The 25,888-nt window shown below is 40.7% G+C and overlaps 2 protein-coding genes across 3 annotated transcripts in view; both read left to right on the top strand.

Moving 5' to 3' along the window:
* The window catches only part of LOC145493030 (uncharacterized), an 84,211-nt gene that overhangs the window by 19,701 nt on the left and 38,622 nt on the right, over positions 1 to 25,888 (top strand). The window lies entirely within an intron of this gene.
* On the top strand, positions 210 to 24,401 carry LOC145493011 (soma ferritin-like). Of its 2 annotated transcripts, none has more exons than XM_081472414.1 (8): positions 210 to 923; positions 19,599 to 19,688; positions 19,801 to 19,846; positions 20,324 to 20,442; positions 20,581 to 20,673; positions 20,846 to 20,899; positions 21,198 to 21,323; positions 21,667 to 24,401. In XM_081472414.1, the coding sequence occupies exons 1-8, from the start codon at positions 912 to 914 to the stop codon at positions 21,859 to 21,861; spliced, it is 735 nt and encodes a 244-aa protein (XP_081328540.1). In that variant the 5' UTR covers positions 210 to 911; the 3' UTR covers positions 21,862 to 24,401. The 2 variants fall into 2 exon arrangements, with proteins under 2 accessions (XP_081328540.1, XP_081328541.1); XM_081472415.1 differs by lacking the exon at positions 210 to 923 and adding an exon at positions 16,165 to 16,914.

The following is a 25,888-nucleotide window of genomic DNA, read 5'->3' as shown; positions in this document are numbered from 1 at the left end:
AAGTTAAAGAACATTTTCGAAATAAGATTAAAAAAATGTGGAGTGATCGTACAAAAGTCGCTCTCGAAGATAAAGTATTTCGAAATAAACAATTCCCAGACACGCTTTTGTAGTTTATATGTTAAACTAGCCACTGTCCAAATTTAAGAGTAATTGAACAAATTCCCTTTGAGTTATAACTCTTTAGAGTGGGGGGGGGACAGGGGGGCGGGACCCCGGGAGAATAGGGGGCGGGAGGGGTACGGGAGGCGGGAGAGGAAAGGGCGGGAAGCGGGAGTTCTAAGAGGGCGGGAAGCGGGAGAGGAATGCGAAACGCTAGTTTTTTTAATTCAACAATGCATTAGAATACTTTCAAAAACAAGAACCCAAAATATATTTGACTTACATTTAACGTCTTCTCAGTCACTTCTGAGACTTCTGAGCAAACGAGCAAATGAAAATTTGCGCTTGGGCGGAAAAACAGGCTTACTTCCGGTCAAATAGTAAACCAGTTTACAGTGGTTACGTCATAGGTCATGAAATGTCAAGCATGTGTCGCGTAAGCTGTCAAATTGCAAAAAGGTGAGACGAGCAGGCGATCTCAAATCAATGTCGTCCAAGACAATTTTATTAGGTCTCAGTATTTTTCGGTGCGGCAGTGAAAGGTCCGTGCATGGAAGACCTTCTTGGGAGCTTGCCCCTTACGACCGTGAATCAGAACGGACCAAAGATTTCACCGCGTGGTGTAGATGCCTCAACTGAATGCTGCTTTAATGAGCGCACTGGAGAGTGTGGAGTGGTTCGTTTTACGTCTCAGTTTTTTGTTTAAGACAAGTCGAAATCGATTCCAATTAGAATAAGCGGACCAACAGCTTGGGAAGCAGTCAGGAACGACTTCATCGAAAACAAAGAGAAGATTGCTTCCAAAGATTATGAATTGCACGGTAGGTGTGCTGTCCTGTTTTGTTAGCCATTGTTTAATAACTTACCACAGCAATCGTTAAGCTTAACATATATTTTGAGTTTTACGAAATTGGAGAAAATCACGAAATCCCTCCCGACTCGGAAGAGGAAGGAGACTTAACAGGTCTAACGACCATTTGGAGCAGAAGGAGACCAGTGCGCCCACCTAGGCACATGGAAGACTTCTTTTAGATTTCCCGAACAATAAATACGCATATCTGAAATCCGCCTGGGACATTTGGCTGCAATTCCGTCAAATCCTACTTCTATGATTTAATTGTCTGATCCCAATAAACGCCGGACTAGTTACTGGAAATCCGTATACTTTATCAGAACAAGATACAATTTGGAATTAACTTTTGAGACCGTCGTCACTGAAAACGGATTTCAGAAACAAATCTGCGACCCGATGAAAGTGGACTGAAATGGTGAAACTCAAAGAAGATAAACAAGTAGGTCAAAACTTCATTGAATTGAAACATATGGCAGTGGTAATCTTGTTAAATTATTTAAAAACAAAGGATATGCTTAAAGTGCACCTAACACCAAAAATTTTTTTTCGCTAAAATTATAAAGCTTATTTTGTATGGTTGGCGAAATGGTGCAAAATTCACAAAGTTTATATTCATTCAGATTTAATGTTGTTATTATTATTCACGAATATATTTATTCACATTCAGCAACTAAATTTATATATATTTATATGGGTAATAACGAAGAGGCAAGATTTGCTGTTACTCCGAGTTTCGTGCTTACGCACTCGTCAGACAGTATTTAATGATAAGCATTCCTATCAACTAGATATATATACACGGTATTAAACAATAGGCTAATTGCTGGACTAGTTGCATTACAATAAGTGATAGTTATACTGGAAAACAATAGGTGTGAAGACAGAAATTACGGGGACGAGTATAAACTGCGTGGGTGCAGTACAATATAAAGAAAGTGTCAAGCGTTCTTCAAGTAGAATTTGTTCTCGTGCCGGCATTTAGAAATAAGTTCTGATCTTTTGTTTAGTAGATTGTCGTTGCTATGTTTGATAATCATTAGTTTTTCTGTGAGGCAGAGGTCGCATCGTTTGGAAATGTTGTTGTAGGGTCTTGCACGGCTAATAATTGACCATTTGATGTTGAAGTCTTGTTTTTTGTCGTGTAGTTGCCAGATGTATTTAGAAAGCTCGGTGCTGTTGATGTGTTTTCTGTGCTTAAATGTGGATTTGTGCTGCGAGAATCTCTGTTTGAATGTTCCTTCTGTCAGTCCAATGTAGTTCTTGGTTGTGTTGTTAGTTGTAACTTGTGCGTTGTAGATTACACTGGAAGTCAGGCATTTGTTGTCTAGCGGGCATTGGTCTTTTTTGCGGCAGTTGCATTGCTCTCCGGTGATTGCGTTGGCGTTGTTGTCGGCGTTTGTTATTTTCATGTTGTGTTTGTTGATTACTGTTTTCATGTTGTCCATGCAACTGTAGCTGACTTTGACGTTGTTTTTGTTGAAGAGGCTGTGGTATTTATGTTGGTTCGGAAAGTGCTTAGATATGAGCTTCAGGAATGTTCTACCGATGTTTGTCTTTACGTTTTTACTAAATGGAGGGTTGTACCATATAATGTTTCTTTGTCTGTTGCGTCGGGGGCGTGTTGGTTGATTGTCTTCGTTGTAAATTAGTGTTTCAGAGTATCCGCTGGCTTTCAAAGCAGTTTCGTAGATTGGTTTGGCCTTGTTGAATTCGTGTTCGTTGCATGAGTTGGCGGAAATACGGCGATTGATGGATGCTGGAAGTTGCTTTATTATGTTAGGTGGGTGGTTAGACTTTGTGTTGATGTACTGCGGCTCGTCGTTAGGCTTTCTGTAGGGGCAGTAGGTACCTTTTGTAAGATCGAAGGTGACGTCCAGGTAGTTAACAATTTTCATGTTAGTCTGTATGGTAATGTTAAGTCCATATGTCTTGAAGCGTCTTGTTATGTCCTTCCTTGTACGGTCTGCTTGAGGTCCGGAGATGTTTTTGAAGATGGCAAGTCCGTCGTCTCTGTAAAGCCCGATGTTGTCTATCCCGTATATGTTACACAGGTCGTCGAGAATGAATAAGCCTACGAGCTCGCATACTTCGGCTCCGTCGAAGCTGCCCATAGTAACGTCAAAAGAACTGTTGTTTTTCTTGATCCAGGCGGTGTTACTGTCAAAGAGAAGGGATTTTCTTGAATGCATAATAATATCGATGTCGCGGTCCGTAATGGAAGTGAATTGTTTGGCGAAGTTGATTGCGTCTGTAAGAAGTTTCTCAGTAATGGAAGGGTAGAAGTTCTCAATGTCAAATACGGCGAAGGTATGTTGATCTTTGTGTTGTATAGAGGAGAACCAGTTGATGACGGATGATGAGTTTTTCCATTGGTTAAGGCCAGTCTTCTGTCTCACAGTCGTGTTAATGTTCGCGAGGATTTCTTTACTGATACGTCCAATCTCACTTTTTGCAGGGTTAATGAGTCTACATGTAGGTTTGTTCTGGAAGTTGTCTTTATGGTCTTTGAGTGTTATAAAAGCCTGTCGTTCAGCCATGCGTTCCGCGCGGTCGTCAATGTTCAGATTAGTAGCAATGACTTGAGCTTCTTTGTTAATAGCAGTAATCGTATTAGAATTTGCTTTCTTGTACGTCGATGTGATATTGTCCTTGAGAAGCTTGTCGTGCGAAGCTTTGTCTACTTCGTAGTAGTTGGTTGTTTTGTCAGCTGGTATGAATGTTTTTGTGGAGTTGTTTATTTTCCTAATGTCTTGTTGTAGATGGTCTTGGAAGTCATCTCGTATTTGCCTGAATTCAATGTTCTTGATCATTTCGTACACGTCAGTTTCAAAGTTGTTTAGGTCTTCGTTCTGAGGAGGGCATTTTCTTGATTTAAAACCAGAGTTGTTGTTGTCAATGTTGTCGTCGTCGTTGTTGTGGTCTGTGTTATTCTTATCTTTATTCTGTTCGAAGAAGAAGGCTTTCCAACGCATACGCTTGATTACACTTTCGGTCTTTTCGATGAGTTTCTTGAGGTAGGAGTTTCTTGGTGGGATAGGAATGTTCTTCATTGAATAGTTGAATCTTGTTTTCTCCATTGTGGATAACGGCGATCGGCGAAAAGTGCTCTACTGTTGTTAAGCAGGAGCGAATATAACCATATGAGGAAGTAGCAGATCCCATTAAAATAGTGCTCAATACACATATAGTGTAGAGCTGAGTATATGGGTAATAACGAAGAGGCAAGATTTGCTGTTACTCCGAGTTTCGTGCTTACGCACTCATCAGACAGTATTTAATGATAAGCATTCCTATCAACTAGATATATATACACGGTATTAAACAATAGGCTAATTGCTGGACTAGTTGCATTACAATAAGTGATAGTTATACTGGAAAACAATAGGTGTGAAGACAGAAATTACGGGGACGAGTATAAACTGCGTGGGTGCAGTACAATATAAAGAAAGTGTCAAGCGTTCTTCAAGTAGAATTTGTTCTCGTGCCGGCATTTAGAAATAAGTTCTGATCTTTTGTTTAGTAGATTGTCGTTGCTATGTTTGATAATCATTAGTTTTTCTGTGAGGCAGAGGTCGCATCGTTTGGAAATGTTGTTGTAGGGTCTTGCACGGCTAATAATTGACCATTTGATGTTGAAGTCTTGTTTTTTGTCGTGTAGTTGCCAGATGTATTTAGAAAGCTCGGTGCTGTTGATGTGTTTTCTGTGCTTAAATGTGGATTTGTGCTGCGAGAATCTCTGTTTGAATGTTCCTTCTGTCAGTCCAATGTAGTTCTTGGTTGTGTTGTTAGTTGTAACTTGTGCGTTGTAGATTACACTGGAAGTCAGGCATTTGTTGTCTAGCGGGCATTGGTCTTTTTTGCGGCAGTTGCATTGCTCTCCGGTGATTGCGTTGGCGTTGTTGTCGGCGTTTGTTATTTTCATGTTGTGTTTGTTGATTACTGTTTTCATGTTGTCCATGCAACTGTAGCTGACTTTGACGTTGTTTTTGTTGAAGAGGCTGTGGTATTTATGTTGGTTCGGAAAGTGCTTAGATATGAGCTTCAGGAATGTTCTACCGATGTTTGTCTTTACGTTTTTACTAAATGGAGGGTTGTACCATATAATGTTTCTTTGTCTGTTGCGTCGGGGGCGTGTTGGTTGATTGTCTTCGTTGTAAATTAGTGTTTCAGAGTATCCGCTGGCTTTCAAAGCAGTTTCGTAGATTGGTTTGGCCTTGTTGAATTCGTGTTCGTTGCATGAGTTGGCGGAAATACGGCGATTGATGGATGCTGGAAGTTGCTTTATTATGTTAGGTGGGTGGTTAGACTTTGTGTTGATGTACTGCGGCTCGTCGTTAGGCTTTCTGTAGGGGCAGTAGGTACCTTTTGTAAGATCGAAGGTGACGTCCAGGTAGTTAACAATTTTCATGTTAGTCTGTATGGTAATGTTAAGTCCATATGTCTTGAAGCGTCTTGTTATGTCCTTCCTTGTACGGTCTGCTTGAGGTCCGGAGATGTTTTTGAAGATGGCAAGTCCGTCGTCTCTGTAAAGCCCGATGTTGTCTATCCCGTATATGTTACACAGGTCGTCGAGAATGAATAAGCCTACGAGCTCGCATACTTCGGCTCCGTCGAAGCTGCCCATAGTAACGTCAAAAGAACTGTTGTTTTTCTTGATCCAGGCGGTGTTACTGTCAAAGAGAAGGGATTTTCTTGAATGCATAATAATATCGATGTCGCGGTCCGTAATGGAAGTGAATTGTTTGGCGAAGTTGATTGCGTCTGTAAGAAGTTTCTCAGTAATGGAAGGGTAGAAGTTCTCAATGTCAAATACGGCGAAGGTATGTTGATCTTTGTGTTGTATAGAGGAGAACCAGTTGATGACGGATGATGAGTTTTTCCATTGGTTAAGGCCAGTCTTCTGTCTCACAGTCGTGTTAATGTTCGCGAGGATTTCTTTACTGATACGTCCAATCTCACTTTTTGCAGGGTTAATGAGTCTACATGTAGGTTTGTTCTGGAAGTTGTCTTTATGGTCTTTGAGTGTTATAAAAGCCTGTCGTTCAGCCATGCGTTCCGCGCGGTCGTCAATGTTCAGATTAGTAGCAATGACTTGAGCTTCTTTGTTAATAGCAGTAATCGTATTAGAATTTGCTTTCTTGTACGTCGATGTGATATTGTCCTTGAGAAGCTTGTCGTGCGAAGCTTTGTCTACTTCGTAGTAGTTGGTTGTTTTGTCAGCTGGTATGAATGTTTTTGTGGAGTTGTTTATTTTCCTAATGTCTTGTTGTAGATGGTCTTGGAAGTCATCTCGTATTTGCCTGAATTCAATGTTCTTGATCATTTCGTACACGTCAGTTTCAAAGTTGTTTAGGTCTTCGTTCTGAGGAGGGCATTTTCTTGATTTAAAACCAGAGTTGTTGTTGTCAATGTTGTCGTCGTCGTTGTTGTGGTCTGTGTTATTCTTATCTTTATTCTGTTCGAAGAAGAAGGCTTTCCAACGCATACGCTTGATTACACTTTCGGTCTTTTCGATGAGTTTCTTGAGGTAGGAGTTTCTTGGTGGGATAGGAATGTTCTTCATTGAATAGTTGAATCTTGTTTTCTCCATTGTGGATAACGGCGATCGGCGAAAAGTGCTCTACTGTTGTTAAGCAGGAGCGAATATAACCATATGAGGAAGTAGCAGATCCCATTAAAATAGTGCTCAATACACATATAGTGTAGAGCTGAGTATATGGGTAATAACGAAGAGGCAAGATTTGCTGTTACTCCGAGTTTCGTGCTTACGCACTCATCAGACAGTATTTAAGACAACATTGACAACAACAACTTTGGTTTTAAATCAAGAAAATGCCCTCCTCAGAACGAAGACCTAAACAACTTTGAAACTGACGTGTACGAAATGATCAAGAACATTGAATTCAGGCAAATACGAGATGACTTCCAAGACCATCTACAACAAGACATTAGGAAAATAAACAACTCCACAAAAACATTCATACCCGCTGACAAAACAACCAACTACTACGAAGTAGACAAAGCTTCGCACGACAAGCTTCTCAAGGACAATGTCACATCGACGTACAAGAAAGCAAATTCTAATACGATTACTGCTATTAACAAAGAAGCTCAAGTCATTGCTACTAATCTGAACATTGACGACCGCGCGGAACGCATGGCTGAACGACAGGCTTTTATAACACTCAAAGACCATAAAGACAACTTCCAGAACAAACCTACATGTAGACTCATTAACCCTGCAAAAAGTGAGATTGGACGTATCAGTAAAGAAATCCTCGCGAACATTAACACGACTGTGAGACAGAAGACTGGCCTTAACCAATGGAAAAACTCATCATCCGTCATCAACTGGTTCTCCTCTATACAACACAAAGATCAACATACCTTCGCCGTATTTGACATTGAGAACTTCTACCCTTCCATTACTGAGAAACTTCTTACAGACGCAATCAACTTCGCCAAACAATTCACTTCCATTACGGACCGCGACATCGATATTATTATGCATTCAAGAAAATCCCTTCTCTTTGACAGTAACACCGCCTGGATCAAGAAAAACAACAGTTCTTTTGACGTTACTATGGGCAGCTTCGACGGAGCCGAAGTATGCGAGCTCGTAGGCTTATTCATTCTCGACGACCTGTGTAACATATACGGGATAGACAACATCGGGCTTTACAGAGACGACGGACTTGCCATCTTCAAAAACATCTCCGGACCTCAAGCAGACCGTACAAGGAAGGACATAACAAGACGCTTCAAGACATATGGACTTAACATTACCATACAGACTAACATGAAAATTGTTAACTACCTGGACGTCACCTTCGATCTTACAAAAGGTACCTACTGCCCCTACAGAAAGCCTAACGACGAGCCGCAGTACATCAACACAAAGTCTAACCACCCACCTAACATAATAAAGCAACTTCCAGCATCCATCAATCGCCGTATTTCCGCCAACTCATGCAACGAACACGAATTCAACAAGGCCAAACCAATCTACGAAACTGCTTTGAAAGCCAGCGGATACTCTGAAACACTAATTTACAACGAAGACAATCAACCAACACGCCCCCGACGCAACAGACAAAGAAACATTATATGGTACAACCCTCCATTTAGTAAAAACGTAAAGACAAACATCGGTAGAACATTCCTGAAGCTCATATCTAAGCACTTTCCGAACCAACATAAATACCACAGCCTCTTCAACAAAAACAACGTCAAAGTCAGCTACAGTTGCATGGACAACATGAAAACAGTAATCAACAAACACAACATGAAAATAACAAACGCCGACAACAACGCCAACGCAATCACCGGAGAGCAATGCAACTGCCGCAAAAAAGACCAATGCCCGCTAGACAACAAATGCCTGACTTCCAGTGTAATCTACAACGCACAAGTTACAACTAACAACACAACCAAGAACTACATTGGACTGACAGAAGGAACATTCAAACAGAGATTCTCGCAGCACAAATCCACATTTAAGCACAGAAAACACATCAACAGCACCGAGCTTTCTAAATACATCTGGCAACTACACGACAAAAAACAAGACTTCAACATCAAATGGTCAATTATTAGCCGTGCAAGACCCTACAACAACATTTCCAAACGATGCGACCTCTGCCTCACAGAAAAACTAATGATTATCAAACATAGCAACGACAATCTACTAAACAAAAGATCAGAACTTATTTCTAAATGCCGGCACGAGAACAAATTCTACTTGAAGAACGCTTGACACTTTCTTTATATTGTACTGCACCCACGCAGTTTATACTCGTCCCCGTAATTTCTGTCTTCACACCTATTGTTTTCCAGTATAACTATCACTTATTGTAATGCAACTAGTCCAGCAATTAGCCTATTGTTTAATACCGTGTATATATATCTAGTTGATAGGAATGCTTATCATTAAATACTGTCTGATGAGTGCGTAAGCACGAAACTCGGAGTAACAGCAAATCTTGCCTCTTCGTTATTACCCATATACTCAGCTCTACACTATATGTGTATTGAGCACTATTTTAATGGGATCTGCTACTTCCTCATATGGTTATATATATTTATATATATTATATTTATATACTAATTCACATTTAACGACGTATTTCGTATTCACGAATATATTTACTCACATTTACGGGATGTATTCATTCACATTCAACGGTTTATATTCATTCACATTCACGATCGAAATATTGGTTCAACATGGTGCAATATTCATTCAACATTTTCTGCGCACCGCCTTCGCGCATCATTAGGTCCCAGCTCACGCTCTATAATTTCTGAACGCAATATGGCGGACGAAGGAAGCCTTATTATATGAAGGGGTAGAACAAAGACAAACGACCCCAAACATACACAACTGAACATAAACATTACATGGGCTAGAGGAGATAACAGACTGCTCGATGATTTCGGATGAGCAAGTAGATAATCTCGTACAACGTTTTATGAGTGATCATGGGACTTTGCTCGGGTATTCCTTGGTGACCGGACATCTTCGATCATTATAGGTCTCAGAGTTCAACGGGATGGAATCAGGGAGAGTATTGACCGCGTTGACCCTGGAAACTCTAGAATCCGCTGGGCTGTCGTAATTTCTAGGAGAGCGTATTCTGTGGCTGCTCCAAATAGCTTGTGGCATATTGACGGACACCATAACCTGGTTACTGTCAAGCGTGGGGGTATTGATGATTTTCCTTTAATTAACCTTTAATCTTTAACAAGGTACTCCTAAAACAATGTAAAAAAAAAACTATACTCGCTTTGTTATTGTGGTTTTTTTTGTTTAAATGTTCTACTAATAACAGAACTGTAGCATTGTCCTAGATTTGTTTCCCTCAGCGACGCAAAGGTTTGAGTAGCCATCAAGGGTGCGAAGTGATCATAGGGGTGAAAATGTGAGGGTGTCTTACGACAGCCCAGCTGATTCCAGAGTCTCCAGGGTCAACATGGCCAATACTCTCCCTCTTCCATCCCGTTGATTGATCACTCATCATGAAACGTTCTACGAGATAGTCTAGTTGCTCATGCGAAATCATCGAGAAGCCCGTACTCCACAATACGACGTTTCAATGTCCACCTTGAAACAAGAAGCATTTGAGCTTTGTCCACGTGAAACCCGACGATCTTTGTTGTAGAAGGAAAATAAAAATTAGAATTAAAATATTTAGAGAGGAAGAGCGGGTTTTCATTCAGACCCTCTGTCCTGGTCGAATTGGGATTTGGAGATGCTGTTTTTTTGTGGGGGGAGGAAAACCGGAGAACCCGGATAAAACCCTCGAGCAAGGCGAGAACCAACCACAAACTCATCGCCGGGTCAAACTGGTGGGAGGCGAGGGTCACCACAGCGCCATCTCTGTTCTCCAAGAACTACCTCCGATATTGAATATCGAGTTCGGAAGACCTCAGGACTGGTCACAGAATACACTGCAAGGTTTGTGCAGTTTGATGAGTCGTGTCGTATCCATTCTCCATGCAAAAGAAATATATTTCCCAGTATTTCATTCAGTGCTGCCCTATGATACTGACGAAAGGTAGTAATTGCTGGAGAGCTACACTCGAGCCTTATTTGGATGTTCTCTCTCAATCCTACTTCCGCGGTGTTCCATTCCCGTTCGCACGCTTGTAGGAGATCGAAAGTTGTTGCCAATGTAACATATGTGTTTGGGGTCTTTGGTCTTTGTTCTACCCCTTCATATAGTAAGGCTTCCTTCGTCCGCCATATTGCGTTCAGAAATTATAGAGCGTGAGCTGGGACCTAATGATGCGCGAAGGCGGTGCGCAGAAAATGTTGAATGAATATTGCACCATGTTGAACCAATATTTCGATCGTGAATGTGAATGAATATAAACCGTTGAATGTGAATGAATACATCCCGTAAATGTGAGTAAATATATTCGTGAATACGAAATACGTCGTTAAATGTGAATTAGTATATAAATATAATATATATAAATATATATAAATTTAGTTGCTGAATGTGAATAAATATATTCGTGAATAATAATAACAACATTAAATCTGAATGAATATAAACTTTGTGAATTTTGCACCATTTCGCCAACCCTAATTTTGTGGAGTAATTTGCCGCAAAAATTTTTCGATTTGGTTAAATCCTCGAATTTCTGTGCCCCTTCGAAACCGAGTTTCGAATGGTTCGCGACTGCGCATGGGGAATCTGGGGAGAGTTAAAGCTGTGACGTCAAATCCAGAACGAATGCTTCGGCTGTCTCAGTCAGGTCTTTTACTTTGTCCGAGTGTAGAAGCCTTTTTGCAGCACAAGTTCTTTCGCTGGGACTCCGCAGTCGACCGATTTCTGTTTTTACTAACAATGTCTTCTAGTTCGTCTGATTCTGAAACGACCTTTGACTCAGAAAACTCTGAAATTTATTATATCGCTGAAGAATATGACCGCTCACGCTTATCAACATTGCAAACTGAATCGTCAAACGGTGACGACCGAGCTGATTTGTATGCTGACTACTCTCTGGCCAATGGAGAATGGACAGCCAAATACCAGGAGTTGGATGCTGACAAAGAACTCGAACGAGCTCTGATGGACAGACTCGAAGGCAATGATATGTAGAAGTCGAAGAGTGATACTAGTAAGACTGTAGCGCGTGGCGCGTCTTTACTATCTTCGCGCCTTCTTCGATCTCGCACTAATATACTTTCATAATAACATTCAAGTCCGTTCACTTTCTCAAATTATTTTAACTTCATGCGTTCAATGTAGATCAAAATGATTATCCCATGACAGTGTTTGTGTTCTTTACGTGCAAGTGTAGAAATTGTAGCGTCGCTTCCCTTCAAAACATCAACGAATGTTATTGCTGTTAAGTGAGTTAGAGGGTTGTCAAGACTCAACGAAGAGTGATCTTGCTCTTGAAGATATTGGCACTGATGTTATCTTAAAGTATGTTACTGAATATCCAGGAATTAAACCCGTATGCCTTCAAGAAATGGAGTTTAAGACTACCAGCGGGCAAATACAAAACTAAAGGGAAGCAAACCTATCATCAAACTGGCAGCAAAGAAAGGTCATTCAGGCATGCACATGGCTGTATAAAATAAAAAATGTTTCCGAATCCCTCTTTACATGCATGCACACAACATTTTACTTAACAGTGATTCTTCCAATTTACAAGTATTAGAATAGTTGTGAAACGATCAGTTACATGTATGAACAAATCATTGTAAAGTTCCTGAGTAAGAGGGGGGTAGCTAGGGGGTTGGTTATGTTATTGCAATCTTTGGTTGGTCAAGTGTGAATTACGATTTGTGTACACCCATTTGGTCCTGTATCACTGTTACAATCAGGCTTTAGTGATCCTGGAACTACTGGTACTTTTTGTGATTTCTTCATTGAGCTTTGTTTTTAGGTATCCTGCCCTATCGCCCCCCCCCCCCCCCCCCCTCCTCACCATAAGATGCCCACTGCTAGAAAACTTTTTTCCATTAATCGTTTTTAGTTACGAAATGTTTCATACTAAGAGTTCTCAAGGCTGGTGTATGGGATGTTGGGGAACAAGAGGATTCCTTCATGTAGCAATAATATCATTAGAAAGGAATTTTCAGTTGAAAAGGATGAAAGCTCTGAATGATTTGACCTTAATGAGGAATTTGAACAAAACTAGAGTGGGCTTGATATTTACTGTACTTATTTTGCCAAACTGTGACACAAACTGTTCTACAACTGTACAATACTGCAAAAATATGGCATTTGTTCGAAAATATATCAGTCTTATTCACCTGGAGACCAACAGCTTACTGAACTATTGATTCATAGACATAGACTGTTTTACTCGCACAACACACTAATAAAAAAAGGCCCATGAAACATCAAAAGGACCCCTTTTTCTTTGCTTGTGCTTAGAAATGTGAATTATTATAATCCTGTGTTACAAACTGGAAGCAGCTGCCTTTCTTTTTTTGTCAAGTGGAAAATTTAATGTTTGTGCCCCTTCACTGACCATTTACATGTCGCAATCAACCTGGAAAACAATAAAATTATGTTGTTTATTTATTTATTTACTTATTTATTTTTGTTTCTGTATTCTTTAATCTATTTCCTGGCAAACAGTGACAAGCTAATAATAATATGGCTCTGTCTCACAAGGACTGGAAACTACCAAATTCACAGATCTGACTGGCTGAAATTAATATTGAAAGCGGTCTGATGGTAGTGATAGTAATAGTAATAATAATAAAAAGAAGAACAACAACAACAACATCAGTTTAATAATGGCTTTTCTACAGTGCAGCATGTTGCAGATGCATTGTTATGAACACAACCATGTCCCTGTAAAAAATAATATTTATCAGAAACATTTTTTGTGTCGCAACAATGTTTCCCATGTTGGGCAAAGAGGGAAATATTTGTGTCTTCAGCAATTTTTCTGGAACAACGTGTCCTCATTTGCAAGAGCATTTGGTCAGCAGAGATGCAATCTCATAAGCATGTGTTACCATGGTATCAATAATTAAAACTTCCTATAAATACAATTCAAGTCCACAAGCCTCATGCAGAAACAGACACATACACAGACAGCTTGAAATTGTTCTGGTCCTGGCCAAAGTATGTTCTCTGTACATTGATAATACCCACATGTAAAAAGGGTTCTGAACATATAAACTAATTCTAAGCCATTCCTTGCCTGAATGTCTCCATGGCTGCATTTGTTGAACGGTGGGTCTTCCAAACTAGTGTGCTTGTCCGCATGACTTTGAAAGGATTTGAATATAATACCCTTACAGATTTCTTTTCAAAGAATTGAACAAGGAAGGAAACTAACGTATCAAGGCAGGGAACAATTGCTCAGAAAAAAATATCTCACCATTCTTCTGTATCTGTCGGCTGTGCTGACTGACTGCTGCTTTTTCTCAGATCAGATGCAACAACGGCTGCATGAATCGATGGAAAAGCGGTTATTCCAAATTCGTTTCGCTTAAGCCATGGAATTAGCAAAATGCCTTCCTCTCCCTGAAAATCCAGGCGTCGAGCGAAATAATCTTGTTTGAAATGCTTAGAACAGGGGTACTTACCATTTACATGGGAAAACCGGAAATTCCAGTTGGAAAATCAAATGGTTTGCGCCATTCCGTGTGGGAAGCTTCTGAAAATATGGGCTGTGATTTGGGTTGATGCTATTTATCTGCTCTTTTAAGTCTCTCTAGCTGATGTGGATATACTTTATAGCGATTCCCTCTCCCGCAATGTTCAATTTAATTGTTTAATGTTTATACCTGAAATTTCCAACCGGATGGTTTTTGTAAATGGTAAGCACCCCAGATCACCGAACTCAGACGGCTCTCAATTTGCACGTTTCGCGTTCACGCAATCGACCCATCGCTTTGTACGTTTCTTCTCTTCAGGACGATCATCTCTCCATAAAACGCTATGGCATGAAGCGCAGTACCTCCTGTACGTTTGCTGTGCTGCTACATCCCACTACAACGCACCCGGCTAGCATTTTTTTCGAACTACTTTCCCAGCCTTTCCCCAGAGAAACAAGTAAATATGCGAATTTACAGAATCACCGTGTTCTGGATTTGACGTCACATCCGGCCCTCGACCCATGCCCCGTTAAACTCGGTCGTGAACCAAAATGGCGGCGTTTTGACGCACTTTAACGAGCCATAGAAAATCAAAGATTTAACCAAATTGAAAAATTTTTGCAGCAACTTACTCCACAAAATAAGCTTTATTATTTTAGCGAAAAAAAAAATTGGGGGGTTAGGTGCACTTTAAGAATTGCGAAGCTAAATGACTAGAATGTGTTTTGACTCTGCCAATTTACAGGGGACGGGAGCAGCACGGAAAAGGGCGGGAGGCGGGAGATAAAGGTACGGGAAGCGGGAGAGCAGGGTACGGGAGGCGGGAGGTTCTGACCCCCCCTCTTCCCCCCCCCCCCCCTTTAAAGTGTCTGCTTCAAGTGAAAAAATTTATTCGAGAAAACAGCGCTAAGAAAAATTTTCTGCTTCGCAAACAAACTCCGCCCACAAACGCCTTCAACTGGGTTCTCAGATAACTGAACCAATCAGTGCAGGGAAAGTTTACTACCGTTAACCTCCTGGTGAAATTTACGCGCGAATCTCTAGAAAACTCTTGTGTTTCGCAATGCGCTCAAGGAACCGAAGGCAGAGAGATAATTTTCCTGTAGCTCGGTTTTTCTTGAAGCTGGTCTGGCAAAATGGGGAAGACTAAAAAGGATACGAACGCTAGAGTGGCTGAGCGAAGGAAACAAACAAAAGAAAGCGCGGAGAGCAACTGTGTGTGGGCAACTGTGCATGGACAATATTTCAAATGGTCTCAATGAGTCCGACGATTCGTCGATATCGGACTCATCAGAAGAGTCTCTGTCAGGATCCCTGTTATTGCTGTCAAGTTCCGAACATGAATTTTTACAGAACCTTTCTTCACTCTCACCACGAATATTTGCCCGCCTTATACGATAACTATAGCTTCATCCGCGTGGCGAACTTTCGCTTGTTCACTCATTGATGTATTTTCATTCGTTCTTCGCTGTTTTCGCTTTTTCGAACTGGTCCATGGTTTAAACGTGGTCTATGTTTACTTGAAACTTAATAGAGACACACCTAATACCAAAAATGCTGGGTAGTCAGAACAACAATGCTGATCAACTGAGTAGTCAATTCGTGACATCCATATAGGTAATTCCCGCGAAAATCGTCTCGGTTGATTGCATACGCGTCATAGGGCTGTCAATCAAGAGGTAAACTTTTACTTCCGGTGAAAACGTAAAACCGCCATTTCTCCGCCAATATTTAGCCTTTTTCAAAATTTTTTTTCAGAAATTAGAGATTATTCTTCGACCACTATTTTGAGGCAAAAATCCAAATTTGAAGAAAATTGCCGACGCGAAGGTATACTGTAACCTTAAAACGCGTTTGATTTCTCGTGACCTTAAGCATGTTGATCTCGTCCTAACCAGCCGGGGTTGGTAGAACTTTTGTTTGCAAATTTTCACCTGTGGAGGTCCACCGGAATTGCGAAATTATCATACTTGATTCTTGAGCATCCTCCAGCTATGTTCTAACGGATCTGACGTCATGCATAAAGATCATCGTCTCTTGCTGCATGTTTATTTTTCAACTTTAATAATGGAGTTTAAAATAAACGGGGTTGATTTTAGACCAAGGGAAACAGAAATCAGTTCAAAATAGTTGGCAGTTGGAAATAAGCGAGTTCCAAATAAAAGACTGAAAATTACAGTAGCAAATCAATTGGTTTCAATCGAAATGGCCTAATACTGAATTAGCCAGTTCCAGGCTCTCGGTCAGTGGGGACGATCGAAAAAGCTGGCGCGCGAAGAGTGGGATCAGCGATGAGCAGGATCCGGGCAGGAGAGAAAAGGAGAGGGGTTTTTTGTAATTTGTGATTTGTGTAATTTGCTACAGACGGGTTACTTTAAATAAATCAATAATTTAATAAATAAATTAATTAATAAGTTAATAAATTAATAAATAAATAAATAAAAGAAAAGGAGAGGGCGGGAGACCCCACCCTTCGACTGCCCGCTTTTTCGATCGTCCACACAGACCGAGAGCCTAGAACAGACTAAATTCGAATTAGCTATGTTTAACTGTGTAAAACCAGAAGCATATAACCCCGTTATACGTTTTCGCGTTTGAGATGTATTCGGGCGCAAGGTAGTCTTCAATCTACTACATGTAGTCCAATCCAGCAGTGCAGTCCATTCCAATCCAGACACTGTACGTGAATGAAGGCGCATTGTATTCCTTTGCCCCCTGGGAAGACTAATGGAGTTGTCATATGACGCCTCAGCTTGTCATGTGACAAAGGATATTCATAGTGTTTTTCAAACCCTTGGTCGACAAGCTCTGTAGACCAGAAGAAAAAAAATTGCCTTGGCCTTCACAGTGATATCTAGGTCAAGCAAATTCAAATATGGTGAGTGGAAATATTCGGTTGATATCTAGCTTGTTTGTGCAGAGATATCTGTTTTACAGCATGACATAATAGTTATTTCACGGCAACGTCGCTTGCCGCTCAATTAGGTTGCAAAGCTGTTTGCATGTAACAGATGTTACAATTTATTTGCTTTACCCAGCAAGGCTACACCCATTTCTGCTTATCTGGGCAGTACACGGCATTAGAAGGTCTTTTCAGTCCTAGAAGGCACCGTTCCTTCAGTTTCAACTCAAGCAAAAAGCTAAGCGCGCTGAACATGCAGCCATACATATTCAAATCCATACTTCCACTGTGCCCTTTGGCCGGTAACCCTAGCTGCTCGATTCTTTTTGTGGATCTTTCGTACATCTTTTGTGCATCTTTAGTAATTAAAGCTCCTTCTAGGAAATAAGGCATTAATTCGATGTTGCTTTTTCCCAATATTTATTACGTAACTATCAGTTTACAGTAGACACGTTGCAGAATTTGCTGTATGTAAATTTTGCCTTAGTGAACGGGTGGCCAGAATAATACAATTATTGTTTGGCTAGATATCACTCTTGTTTGCACGGCTGAGTTGTGGCGCGCAATTATATCGCATATTAAGAACAAACCGTACTCGTCATATTAGAATCCTTATTTCATAGCATTCGACTTCTATGCCAGCGTCAATAACCCTAAAGGGATACCAAAGTAGATTTAGTTACGAGAAATCACAGCAGAAAGGTTAGCTGACAAAAACACCGTCGGTGAGTGATGTGGGAAGACGAAAAAGTTTCGAACAGATTTGAAGTACAGACAGATTTTCTCGGTGTAAAATGTTGCATAGTCATGATTGCAGTCCCGGAAATCCAGTCACGAGTCGGAAGTGCCAAGAGCGAAACCCTAAACCCTTTTCCGCCCTATTCTAACAGAAAAATAACACTGGCATGCAAACCAAGCACGATTTTGTTTTCTGACCGATTCTGGACATTCTGAAACTCGCGAGGTAGTAGGAGACGAAAGAATAGGTTGTAGTAAACGTCTACATCGCATAGAAGTCCCATGTCACAAAATCTTCGTCCATGTTGAATATTAACGCATATATGAGTATGATGTGAGTCACCGATGAAGACCCGGGTCATCATGTTTTCATTCCGCCTCCAATCGGCTTAAAATTGGTTAGAAACGTCCCCGTTGGGGAGATGTTGATCATAAACAATATTTGACTTCCTTGAGAAAGGTAATTTTACACAAGTTTGAGACAACATAAACTTTAGTGAGTCGAATCCCCAGTAACAGCTACCTCTCTACAAAAGCCAGTTTCTTTGCCCCGCGTAAGATCCATACATTCACTCTTTAACGCCACCACTCCACAACGGCAACGTTAACAGTTTCATAATGCCACTGATGTTGGCCTTTATTGCTGTTAGAAATTTAAAAGTCGATAAAATGAAGAAGATAATACCACGAAATTGTTTCGTCATCTTTCTTTTTGCCTGAGTACTCGCGCGCTGTCGTGTTTCAAGAAATCACTCATATAAACTCGGAAATCCGTTGAAACCGGTTTTCAAAGACTGAACCCGGCCAAGTCAATGTTGCTGTGTTTTGGAGAGTTCAGTATATGTTTGATTGCCGAACCCAAATAGTCTGTTTGTTTTAGCTGCGTTACAGTCAATCCAGGTCGATGGACGATTCTGGAGAGCTTTGACTCATTACACTCTGAGAAATGAGATTCGAGTCATCGAAGGTAGATTTGTAAAGAAAATGACCTGAAGTGAACAAAAAAAGCCATCGAGCTACCGAAAGGTTCGAGTCATCGAGGATTCGATAGGGAACGCGAAATACGAGATTAAAAGACCCTCAACTTGTCGCGCAACATTTTTTCGTTGCAAGTTTTGGGTCCATGTTTCGCGTTTTTCACCTTGCGTGATCAACTTGTCGGGGTTGAAGAAAGTAGTTACGAAGAGTAGAGCGCGGGTCTACTTTGAGCAACAAATTTTGGCTTTGTTGCTCGTTTTTCATCAAACTCACAACTTGTCACGCAACCACAACTTGTCACGCAACAAATTTGCTCATGTCGAGCGACAAGTTGAGGGTTTTCGCATCTCGTATTTCACCGCCTTTGCAATGTGAGGCATCAAATCTTTTCCTAAAGAAATCTGTTGTCTTGCGCGCCTATTTAGATCGTCCTCGCGGGCGTCCTTGCCCTTTTAACTCTTTTAAGCGGTTATCCATTCAGATAGAGAAAACTGAAATGGCCACGCGAGAAAATCTTGCCAAATTATACATGTGTGCTAGCTGCGCGAGCCACGATCTTTTAATAATTAGTCAAAATCTATGAATACCATCCTCTTTCTCCTAAATCGCAATTAAAAGAGAATGACAACCCTGAGTGGTTTTCAAGCTCGGTCATTTTAGAACAACGACAGAAAACATACTTGCAATGGACCTATCGAAATAATTGCTAGCTTGCTCTGCACTTTGTGCCCCCACAGTGTGCTCAGTTGCGTTCACTGACAACGGTTTCTTCAATCGTCTTTGTAACAGAGTATGTGAACCGCCAGGACCTCAAGAAAATAACCTCACCAAAAAATCCTTTTGAACAAAAATAAACCCGGTACTCATCGAAATCTGATAATATCTTTTTATCTGGCGCATATCAGTGTACGCTCTCGTATTTAAATCGCAACATTTCTTTGCAGATTCCGTTGGTTTACCTGATCAGTTTCCTCCTCGCTGTCGATGTGGCCGGTGGGAATACGACGAAGTGCAACCTCACCGCCCACATAGCAGTAAGTGAAACAAATTCAGTTTGCTTTACTTTGTCGTTTTTTGTCATCTGAATTTCCCTTAGTTTCCTGTGCAAAAGTTGTATTCAGTAAGAACGAGTTTGATTTTTCTTAGGCACACGAACGCCATTGGGGTTATCCCGAGTTCAAGAATTATACAGGTCAGTAACCGTTTCAACTTCAAGATTAAAACATAAGTTCTCTTTACTTATTCCCATACGTTTCTTTAAATATTCGTTCAGAGAATTTGCATGTACATCAGCGAGTAACCTGAGATCAGGCTTTCATATTTTTCACGGCGGTGGGAGAAACAGAAATAGGAAAGCCTGGATTGTAAAGAGACAAATTCCTCTTCAACAGAAACACCACACAATGCAGTGCAATTTGCTGCGTGAAGTCTTGGCTGGGATTGCAATTTTTGGTCATCGCCTCATCGCCCGTTTACCGGGAATGTTTAGCTATCTTAGGTGAAACGAAATTATCTCAATTAATACTTTCCTTCTGTCTCTTTCGTAGTCGCAAAACAGAACTGAACACTTGAATTTCAAACAAGAACATGAGAAGGTGGTTAATGTTCAGAGCATATGAACTTGCTCTTCATTCTTTATCACAACTTATAATGGCAACTCTTTTTTCAGGCGGAGACACTGAACATCCTCCGAGACCACGTGTTTCACCATTCACAACAAAAACAGAAAAAGGGATAAACAAACAGATCAATCTGGAGCTGTTTGCTCATTACACCTACATGTCTATGGTAAGCTTCTAAAAAGCATCCCATGTGTTTCAGGTATTTTTTTACTTCACTGACTTGCAGGTTTTCTCAACAGTTAATTCAAAGATTTCATTAGTTATGTCTAACTCGTGTTTTAAATTTTTCTTCACTGGTATCCAGTCCGTGCATTTCGACCGTGATGATATTAACCTCCCTGGGTTCCACAAATTCTTCAAGGAGTCCTCAGAGGAAGAGCTCAAGCATGCACACATGGTAAGTTCTTAACCGGTTCCGATTTCGTGTTTTTTCTGTACTTTATAAACCTTACCAGCTTTTACATTTATTTGGTTTGCTGTTGTCGTCAAATGGGTCTATGCAAATTTAACTCTTGATTTTGTTTTGCGTGAATAATACAGTTTCGTTTGTTTCTGTTATTCTTTTGCAGCTGATGGAGTATCAAAACAAACGCGGGGGCCGTGTTAAGCTCCATAACATTAAGGTAAGTACAGCCTGGTGACGAAACTAGCTTGAGCTGCAGTTGACAACGTTTAACTCAAGACGGGCTCTCGTTCCACCACGAACTGACTTAAGCTATATTCGAATATGGACTGTTGGACGGATAGATTTTGTCAATCTTAGTTGATACAACAAAATATCATTTTATGTTGGTTTTCCTTTTAACCCCAACAATAGATTATTTTAGGTTATTGCAACTACAGAATGAAGCGTTACTTTACGTTAAGTACGCAAAGGTTAACTGTGCTCTTGTTCGTGTGTTTTGTGCTTGTCTTGAATAGAAACCTTGCGAAAATCAGTGGGGTAGGGGTTTGGATGCCATGGAAGATGCTCTGGAGCTGGAAAAACATGTTTATGAGTCTCTATTGGCCTTGCACAGTACAGCGGTGACAGCTAACGACCCTCAGGTATAAAGCAATCATGGTCTACTTCCTTCCTTCCTGCCTGCCTGCCTGCCTGCCCGCCTGCCTGCCTGCCTGCCTGCCTGCCTGCCTGCCTGCCTGCCTGCCTGCCTGCCTGCCTGCCTGCCTGCCTGCCTGCCTTTCTTCCGATCCTTCTTTCCTTCCTTCCTTTCCCTTCTTCATTTTAACCTTCCTTCTTTTCCTACTTCTTTGCTTCCCTCCGTCCCTCCTTCGTGGCCTCCTCACTCCTACCTCCCTTCTTTCCTTTCTTTCTTTCATTCCCTAACTCTCTCTTGCTTTTTCTAAGAAAATCATTGATTAATTTCTTTGTTTGTTTGTTCATTAATAGTTACAAGACTTCCTTGAATCCAATTTCCTTGGTGAACAGGTGGACAGCATCAAAGAACTCTCAGACTTTGTTGGTACCCTGAAACGTATGGAAGGGCCCAGCTACCCCCTCGGTGAATATCACTTTGACAAAATGACCCTCGGCGAACATGACTTTGAGAAAATGACCCTCGGCAGAGGCGACCAGAAAGCTTAAGCTTTCCTTGTTTTCTCGTGAAGTGCAATGAACGCGATTGGTGAATGCGATTGTGAACTTGTTATTTGGTTGTTTTAACATTTGAATTTTCTGGTCATCTTAGAGGTGTGGTTAGGTTTGGGTGTTTGCATTTTTCTTTTATTTTAATAGCGGAGCCCCATGCTCATAAAGGGAAGAAAAGGAAACCCATGAGTTGATTTTCTAATGGTTATCATGGCTAGAGGTATTGCTCGTGGGCGTGTACGCACGATGGCGACGACGACAGAGTCACGCAACATGGCGGCCATACTCCAAATGATAGGTTGATAGAGACATGCAGCCTTGGTTTACCGTGTACTTCTTTGATATTGGACATCCATGTTATGATCAATTGACACCTGTCAAAACAAGATATCCGCTGACCAGTATCACGTGACCATATCGCGGGCTCATCGAGGTCGCGTGTTTTTTTGACCAAGTGACCAAGTGCTGGTTTTCGATGGGATCGCGGGCTCATCAAAGGTTAACTTGTTGAAAACAGGGTAGGATTGTTCGGAAGACAGTTGACTCTAACCCAGGATTAAAAGTTAATCGAATTATAACTCTTTGTTCTATAGGAATGTTTTTTACTGCTTTGTTTTGTGCATATAGTGATTATTAAAACTCAAAACAGAAGGCTAAACAATATACAGAAAACCTCACCGGAAAGTTACAAAACTCAAATCAAAATTCTACCTTTTCCTGGGTTAGCTAAATCGGGCTCTGAACAACCCGGCCCAGGAGCTACGCTTTTAGTCTGGCCTAAATCTATATATTAAGTTATTATTCTTTTAGAACTATTAATTTGTTAGAAATATTTTATAAATAGGGGAGAATATTTTTCGGGTGTAGAGAGTTCTAGTGATTAGTTCAATGATGCTTTGGGTCATTGATCTGAATAAATTATTTTTATAATCTTTGCAACTATCGTTGTATTAGGTCAATGCAATTCTATAATAAACGGATTTCACAAAAACATTGAACCTATATCATCTTGTTTTGTTGGGGTCGGGGACGAAAATGGGATAAGGGGGAGTGCCAGGGAGGGTGGGGGGGGGTAATGGACAGGGGACACCCGGGCTATGATTTAGCTCTTTTTTAACCGAGCAGGAGGTCTGTATGGGAGAATCTTGACCGAGGTCGTGAGTACAGACCGAACGTAGTGAGGTCTGTACACACGACCGAGGTCAAGATTCTCCCATACAGACCCACTTAGCTCGATTAATAAGATATTTATTATACGGCAAAGAAGAAAACTTTAATTCGTTAAATGTAACTGGTTTGCTGACATTTTGCTTGCGAACGGCGATGAGCTTAACTTAAACCTGCCGAAATTTGCTCGTCCTCTTTACTTTTTTTTTGTCATCAGGCTTTTTGGCACTTCCATAAATGATTGAGAAGAAAATAAAAGAAAATAGTGAACATTTTTGTATTTTAGTTTGCTACTTTTTCAACGCAAAATGAAACCAGTCTAGATGGGAAAATCTAGACCGCGGTCAATATCGATTTCAGCCAATCAAATTCGTGAATTCGGTAGTTCCCAGTCCTTGTGAGACAGCCATATAATAAACGGTGTTATTGCCTAATACTTCTGGTCTTATCGCAAGTCCCATAAGTGGAACATACTGTGAATGACGCCCAGGTGTGGGAACCTCCGACAAGTCAACGAGGCTGATCATTGGACGTTTTATAAGCAAAGCCCGTAAAAGAACCGATATCTCTTTTGGCCGTGTCTCTTATCTCTTTTTCACCACTAATTGAGAAGAGCGAATTTCACAACAAAACTAGAGTGTGTGGTATTTTTTGTCAGGATCGAGGTCGTAAGCATTAGAGTATTGAAACTCATTCAGTATCAGAGACAACCTATTGCATCGATATGTTTGAGTTTGAAACAAATATTTGTTTTGTACGCATGATAATCATTAAAAAACACCATGAACCCACAAACTATCGACCAATATTAGTAATCCCAGTCGTGGCTTAAATATTTGAACGGGTACTGTATGACCAGTTGTACCACTATCTAACTGAAAACTGTATTCTCCCTCGTTATCAATCCGGATTTCGCTCTCTGCACTCTGCGGTTACTGCGTTACTCGAAACTACGGTGGGCCATGAATATTGATCGCGGTTTCGTCAAAATTGTTCATCTAGATTTGAAAAGGCTTTCAATCGCCGTCGATCACAATAATCCATTAACAAAATTGCAATTCTATGGAATACGCGGTTTCTGTCACAAATGGTTTGCGTCATATTTAAGCAATCGGTCTCAAACTTGTCTACTGTACTCCTTTATGTCTACTCCAAAATTAGTCATGTGGTGTTCCCCAGGGAACAATTCTAGGACCTTTACTTTTCGTATTATATATTCATGACCTACCAGATTGTCTGTCTTTTTCACAACCTAGACTGTATGCCTAAGATGACACCAGCCTCACCTTCGCTGGCGTAGATTTAAAACATGTTGATGACTGTCTTAACTATGATTTATACGGGGTATACAAATGGCTGTCAGTCAATAAACTGACCTTTAATTTAACAAATACTGAGTTCATGTTAGTTGCGTCGAGACAGAAGTTATCAACATTTCCTGAAATTCCTCTTTCAGTATAAATGACCATCCAGTGAAGCAGGTATCATGTACGAAATCTCTTGGTGTGCACATCGACCAAAATATGAACTGAGAATGTCATACAAAAAATTTGCAAAAAGATTGCTTCTCCCTTTAATATATCAATTCATGTATATGATAGCCTAGTTCAGCCATATTTACATTACGGTAGCGTTGTCTGGGGCAACTGTGGCAGTGGTCTCTCTGAAAAGCTCCAGAAGCTCCAAAATCGTGCAGCCGGTACTTTAATGACTGCCAATTATGACTCTAATATCGATTAATTGTTCCGGGCACTGGGTTGGCGTAAACTCAAATATCTAAGATTTGAATCAGCTGTTGTTAGCTCGCTGTTATGTTGTACAAATCTTTACATGGGATGACCCCTGAGTATCTGAGTTCTAGATTTGTGTTTCGAAACGACATAACATCATATCGATTAAGGAATACTGAAAATAAATTGGCTCAGGCTCTGCCGCAGCCCCGCAGCCCCGTACCAGTTGTTTGAAGAAGAGTTTCTCTTACAGCGGAGCCAGGTTGTGGAACAGCCTATCCAGTGACCTTCATGCAGCAACATCTTTACATGATTTTAAACTTAACATACGTCACCACAGTTTTGAATGAGTTTTAACACGGCGTCGTTGTAAAGCAGCTTTTAGTATGTAGTTTAGGTTAGTTAGTTTAGTTAGGGATAATTAGATGATCTTTTATCATTTTATGATCTTTGCTGAAGGATTTACCGTGTATGCCGGAATAAAGTTACCATTTCCACTACCATTACCATGACCTCAAAACACATTGATTTCTCGTGACCTTATGTCGATCTCGTCCTAGCCAGCCTGTGTGAGTAGAATTTTTTTTGCAAGTTCTTAAAACCGGATATTTATTTCACCTGTGGAGGTCCACCGGAATTGCACATATTCGAAGCACCCCCTTCGAATACTGAAGTGCGTCTCCTATCAGCCAAAGTTTAAAATAAGCGCCACACCGCCCCCCACCCCTCGAATAAGCGCCCCCTCCTCTCCACGCACTTTGTGGACGAGTAATTAAACAACAAAGGATGTACAGTTTTCGCCGTGTTTAAACACTCTCGTCCAGCCTTTTTTATTCAGTTATTAGTAATTTTACATCTTTACAATACAGGAAACATGCAGGAAACATGCCTCTTTCCTTCTAAGTTGCATCCTGCAATTTCTTGTTTCGTTTGTGAACTCGTTAAGTTGAGAAAAAAAATTACAAATACTAACGGTGCCGCGATTTAAACTTTAAGATCAGCTTTCTGTGTCGATAAACAGCTTATGTTGCTGTTTACGCGCAGATGTTGAATTTAAAAAAATATCATTTCAGGCCACGATTTGGGAAAAATTATAATAAGCGCCCCTTCTTCTCTTAAAATTTGAC

The sequence above is a fragment of the Orbicella franksi genome, chromosome 7 (assembly GCF_964199315.1).
Source record: "Orbicella franksi chromosome 7, jaOrbFran1.1, whole genome shotgun sequence".
NCBI lineage: Eukaryota > Metazoa > Cnidaria > Anthozoa > Scleractinia > Merulinidae > Orbicella > Orbicella franksi.
This window is presented reverse-complemented; position numbering and strand designations above follow the sequence as displayed.